The sequence below is a fragment of the Lethenteron reissneri genome, unplaced genomic scaffold (genome assembly GCF_015708825.2).
Source record: "Lethenteron reissneri isolate LAM-NWPU_2019-01 unplaced genomic scaffold, ASM1570882v1 scaffold_1205, whole genome shotgun sequence".
NCBI lineage: Eukaryota > Metazoa > Chordata > Hyperoartia > Petromyzontiformes > Petromyzontidae > Lethenteron > Lethenteron reissneri.
Window position 1 is genome coordinate 40,276 of NW_026890899.1, and position 6,000 is coordinate 46,275.

Here is a 6,000-nt window from a genome sequence, read left to right on the forward strand (position 1 = left end):
GTCGCACTCCATGGGTGTCGGCGGAGACGGGTTCGCCCCGGACGAGAGGGACGACGCGGTGGGCGCCGGGGTGAGATCGGCAAAGCCCAAGGAGCGCCAGTGTGCCGGCGCCATTAGCTCCTATGCATCATGCGGGCTGGGCCACAGGGCGGCTGCACCACAACTCGGTAGCCCATGGCAGTTCTGGTGAGCACCGTCCGGTGGCGCCCACGTACATGCTGTCGGCGGGCCACCAGGACCCCGATGGTGGTGGTGCCGCTGCCCGGTACGACCTCGCCGCGTGGCAAACGCAGCGGCCGCCCGTGCTGCTGGCGCCGGAACCCACGCCTGGCGACGCCGGCTATCAGAGGCCTCCTGCAGTACAGCGACTCGTTCTCCTCGTCGGCGTCGGCTTCGTCGTCGCTGTCTTCATCGCCGTCACCGTTTGTGCCGTCCAACGGTGCCACTGCCGCCTCCGGTCAGAGAAGTCCGTTCGGCGGGCTGGGCCGGTGCCGCGAGGCCCCGACGGCACGGCGGGGCCGGACACTTCCAGTGCTTGCGGTGACGCGTGCCACCCACCAAGCGACGCGGCCGCCCTTCAGTCGGCGCTGGCGAGGTTAGACACCCGCCCGTTGGTATCGCCGTGGCGGTTGCCAGGCAGAGGGGGGATCACCCCCACCACCACAACAATAACCATCAGCAGCACCACGATGACAATCGCCATAACTATGACAATAACAGCCATAACCAGCAGCACCACACTGTTCTGAAGTCTCGGGCCGGCACCCTCCTGCACAGCCTCGTCTGGTGGTGCTGCCGCGTCAGCCGGCGGTGGTGGCGATGGTGGTGGAAGTGGCGGTGGGTTCCAGACATCCGATCGCAGGGTGCGGCACCCAACTCCTACCGGCATACCCAAGGGTAAGACCCACTTGATCCGAGACCTTAGCTAAACTTGACCTTGCATGTTGAACTTCTTTTAGGAACGTACGTAGCTAACTGCGCTAATCGGAGGTGCAACCTTGCCTGCTCTAACCAGACCAACTGTCTGTCCCTGTGTCCTCATCTCTATGTATGCATGACTTCATATTGCACTGATTCTGTTTCCTCTGGCCAGCAACAACCAGCACTGCTGAAGTTGTACATTTTGAAAAAAGGTCATAGGGCTGCTCGACGTGGTTCTGGCCACGCCACTTTGGCCTTCATAGGTGCTCGCTAGCTACACTTACCCCAACCAGTTTGAGGCCATAGGGGGTTCTTTGTCCGTGGTGCGTGTGTGCCTGCATACGTGTGTGTTCCTGTACGCGCGCGTTTTAAAATTAAGTGGCGTTTGCCACGATGCTTTTTTCTGAGCGCAGGAGATGAGATCATGTGTACGCAGCTGTCTGCTCAATAGCGCCATTGTTGCACTGCCACCGTCGCGGTGAGCGGCGCGGTTTAATTTAATTCGCTATCGTGACGCCGCACCGGCAGATTTTAATCTGCAGCAGAGCGCAAACAGGTTACGGGGAAATGGGCCCCGTACTGACAGACGCGGGCACTTGCAGAGGCACGGAGAGACCAGAGGGACTGACGCATATGAAGAGGCAAAGATCGTGGCACATGTGGTGAGGTGCAGGGACAGACTAATGAAGAGAGACTGGAAAATGCATCCAGGACCGAAGCATAATTGTGGACGGAACACTAGAGGCACGGAAGTAAGAGTGAATAAATAGATAGACGGGGGAACGGACGGAACAACGGATGCGGACGGACAGACTGGGTAGAACATTGCATGGGTTGTTTCCCAGCTTCTCCGATTTCCTCGCACAAAGCCAAACACTCGCCATTAATAATGTAATTGGTCAATCATCCCAGTATGGCAGGACCCTCCTGAAAAATGAGTCTCTGGACGAGCAAAGTTATTTTGTGCGTGGTTTTTATAAAGGCAAAACTTTTTGGATTTGTGCAGCGTTCGAATGTGGTCGCAGCTCAAGATGCTACGCCAAACAGTGGGCGCATGAATTTGTGTGACCTTTTCAAACCGTACATAGTCAACTCTGAAACAAACATGTAATTAGCATGGTCTTAGAATGCATCTGGTTTCTATCTGAGTCTTTGGGTCCTAATGTGAATAAAACTATAAACTAAACCATTTTTATTTACCAGCTAAAGCCCACCTGAGCTATGTAGATCTTTTTCAGAAGCGAACCTGGCCACAAAGGATGGTGCAACGAAGTGGCTTGTGGGAATTTATAGTGGCAGCCAAACACTCTCACGTATGTCTAAAATGTGGAGGGGGAAAAACCAGACGACCTGGATAGAAAAAAAAATTCTGAGCGAGAGGCACGCACACTTGAAATCCACAATGGGTGTCTGAATCGAACCCACGACCTCTTGCATACCAAGTGAGGTAGTTATTACTCTTTGTTTTTTCGGTAAAGTCACGTAGGTAAAAAAATGAAATTAAAATTTTTATTTCATTTTTTTACCTACGTGACTTTACCGAAAGAACTAAGAGTGAATCCTTGCAGTCACGAAAGCTTCAAATCTAGAGGTAGTTACTATCTCGCCACCGTGGCACTTATGGGAGAGGTGAGAGGGAAGCGGAGAAGAGCTCACGAACGCTTGGGCTTTCGGTAAGGGAGTGTACGACACGGTCAGCTGGGGGAAGGGAGAGATTCGGTGTGGGGGGGGGGGGGTGGCGGAGAAGAATGGGTGGCGGCCCAATGGAGGGCTTCACCCGTCTCGACTCTGCTCCGATCTGTTTGAGAAATACAAAGGCGGTGTGCGGAGGAGCCTCTGCCAACGGGGAGTGGCATGGAGGGAGGAGTGTGAGGTGGGGGGCAATTGGAGGTTCGTGGGGGGGGGTCAGGGGCATTGGGGGGGGGGGAACTTCTCGCACCAATCTCCACTTTCGCGCGACCTCCACGTCTCGGTTTTCAGCCGGGAACGCCAGGTGACAACGCATCGATGCACAACAACAGCACGGTGTACGTCGGCATTAATAGGTGCTCGCTCGCAGCACTGCAAGAGCATGACGTAGTGTGGTTTTGACCGGTGGTATCTATGGTGTGGGCAGTGGTGGTGTTCGTGGTGCCGAGGTTTGTGGATTGCGCGGTGTCCACCTTGCCTGGCACATCGCCCTGGTGACGTCGCCTCCACTGAATGGCGGTTGTGGTGGTATGCGTAGGGTCGGGGTCTCCGTGGTGTGTAAGGCAGGTAGCCCTGCGCGTGTGTGGTGGGGCAGTGTTTTAGTGCCAGCCACTACTTTTTTGTATCTTGTCTTTTCTATGGATCTGTGTTTGTCCATCTGTCTGCATCTGTACTTCCATGTACCATACCCGTATGTGCATACATATCCGCGTATCTTTTTAAGTAACCATTTGTGTCCATACGTGTGCGTCTGGTCCTGGGCCCCGCCTCGGTTTACTGGTGTGCTTGTCGTCAACATCGCCACTAGGGGGAAACAAAAGTGGCCAGGCGTGGTGCTGGCCACCCCCTCCCAACCCCATATGTCATGGCCTTCCGAGCTACTACTCGCTAACAGCACTTATCCCAGCAGTCCTGTTAAGGCTATACAGGGGGTCTATGTCTTTGTGTGCGTGCAGGCTGTGTCCACGCAGGCCCAGTGCCAGAAGCACAGGAGGAGGAGGAGAGGGCGGCACGTGACCATGCAACTGAGCGAGCGCGGGAGCGTGAGCAGCTGCTCAGGTGAAGCCCCTTTAGCCCCCGAAATGCATCGTCCGCTCCACCTCCTTCGCTCTCCAATGACACTCGTCCTGGGTGTAAACTGCCCTCGCTGCAGGAATATGGAGTTTCCATAACTTGCTCGGGACACTGTAGGAAATTAATGCAATCCCCCGACCCCCACCCACCATGGCACTATTGGTGCGTGTTGCTGTCTTTTTTGAAAGGTGAGGTTGTAATACAAGTAGTGGTGTGGGGTGACGAATGGAGTAAGCAACTTGGAGGTTGTGAACGGAACGTGGCATATCGGGATTGGTGTTGGCCAATGATTGAAGCGGGCAGTGTTCCCGATGCAAATGCCTGGCACACTGGGTAATCCCACGATTTAAGCAAACAGTTTAAAAGCAAAATTTGCGTACAGAATCTAAATGTTTACGATTTTGGGCAGAAAAAAAAATGCGTGACTTTAACCTTTTAACTTGATATTGAGCGTTTTGTAGTTCAAGGGTGGGCGATTTTGACGACTCTGAATCTCGTTTGTGCTCGTACCCCTCTGTGCTGGGGGGGTGGGGCGTCTCTGGGAACAGGGAGAACAAGGAGTTGGCAGAGTTTGCGCGCAGCCTCAGGCCTACCTCGTTCGCCGACCTGGACCCCAACCTCGTGGTGACCACTGGAGGGGGGGCTGCCCCCATCATGCACGCTGGCCAGTGGGGAGAGCTCAATGCGCCGCACGCTCACGTCGCCCCGCACCATTGGCTGCCGAGGACCGAAAGTCCCTCGCTTTGGCTCGGGGCACCACCCTACGGTGAGCGCTTCCACCCGTGGGCCCCGCCTTTTTCAGAGCCCATACTGTGCACTCCCTGCCCCTGTTCAAGTCCATGATTGAAGATCTTCCTCGTCTCAACTTCCTACGAGTGTGCCTCTCTCCCTCCCGTAGACTCTTTGACATGCATAGACCGATATACTCCCGCAGAAACTCGGACACAACAGATCTACCATTTCATCTTTTACATATGTGGGTCTATAGCTCTCTGAGTCTATGCTAGCATGTATAACTCCACATCGTACCTTGTTTTATGGACAGGCCTCGTAGACAATTATTTTAACCGTAGATGCCGGCTGCAGATTGACTGACTGCGTTTTGGCATAGGTAAATCACTGGTGCGTCCCTCCCCTTGCGTGTGTGCCCAGGCCTGGGTGGCTTCTCTCTCCACCAGAGTATGGCAGGAGCGTTCCCTCCCGGCCTGGCGGCGCCGCCTGCCACTCCGAACTACCAGCTTGCGCGTGACCCAGCCACGGGCCACCTCGTAGTGGTGCCCACCGACTTCCCCTCTCACTACGGTAGCATGGACACCTCCACATGCGGCCCTGCACGCACGCATACGCCCACACACCCACTATATCCCGAGGCTCGGTTTTGAGGCTGTCTGCTTAAGGTTTGGGCCTAGAGCAGGGGTGGGGAACGTCCGGCCCGCGGGCTGTATAAGGCCCGCGAAATCATTTGGTCTGGCACTGCCGAGGCAACCGCAGGCGGGACTCGAAATTCAATAAGTCTCGGAGAAACCTGGAAAAGCAGTTCCGAGTAGCAACATCATCAATAGCAGCTAACATCACGCGCTTCACCAAAGAGAAGCAGTTCCAGCCATCGCATTAGGGGGGTGAGTTAATTAAATGCTTGACCAAATATAAAAGGCAAATTTTTAAGTTGATAATTTTGTATGGCCCGCGAATGATGTTATAAATATCTAAATGGCCCTTGGCAGAAAAAAGGTTCCCCGCCCTGAACTAGAGCATCGCATCCACTAGGTCCCGTCGACCAGTGATAGGAGAACCCCTCCCTCCCACTGGGCTGCATACCAAGCAATCTCTCTCGGTGTGATCGCATGGTGCTCTACGAACCAAGCCCGTGACGGCTGATGTCCAGTGGCCAGCGCTGTCTGAAATGGTGCTGGGTCACCCACGTTAATCTCCTCCGCACTGACCAACGGGGTGAAGTATGGTCATATAGCCCTCGTAACCGGCACTGTATGCGTCCTTGTGATGACCCCGTTTCCCCTCTGCCAGCGGCAGAACTTCTGGAGCGAACGCCACCCCCGCTGTGGCCACCGCTGCTGGCAGGGGGGGCGCCCGCCCCCCACCACCACCACCCCCTGTCGCTCACCTACCAGACAATGCTGCGCCAGCATGAGCTGTACGTGGCTCATCAACAGGCCGCGGCAGCCAGCGCCCACGCCCATGCCCTGCAGCTGCAGCACACTCCGCACATGCAGGCGAGTGGCTGTGGGGTGGTACAGCAAGGTCGGTATACCCCAAGTTTGTCGGCTGCTGAATATTTTTTCGAGTGCCGTGTGTGTT

General features: G+C 55.4%; 1 protein-coding gene across 1 annotated transcript; it reads left to right on the forward strand.

The window, feature by feature from the left end:
• Nucleotides 1-593: 593 nt before the first annotated feature.
• Nucleotides 594-5,915, forward strand: LOC133361709 (trinucleotide repeat-containing gene 18 protein-like; the record flags this gene model as incomplete). The annotated part of the gene is made up of 5 exons (XM_061580712.1): nucleotides 594-897; nucleotides 3,567-3,669; nucleotides 4,233-4,450; nucleotides 4,837-4,986; nucleotides 5,710-5,915. Coding segments are annotated over exons 3-5 (468 nt in total), but the record flags the coding sequence as incomplete, so codon positions are not given.
• Nucleotides 5,916-6,000: the final 85 nt, after the last annotated feature.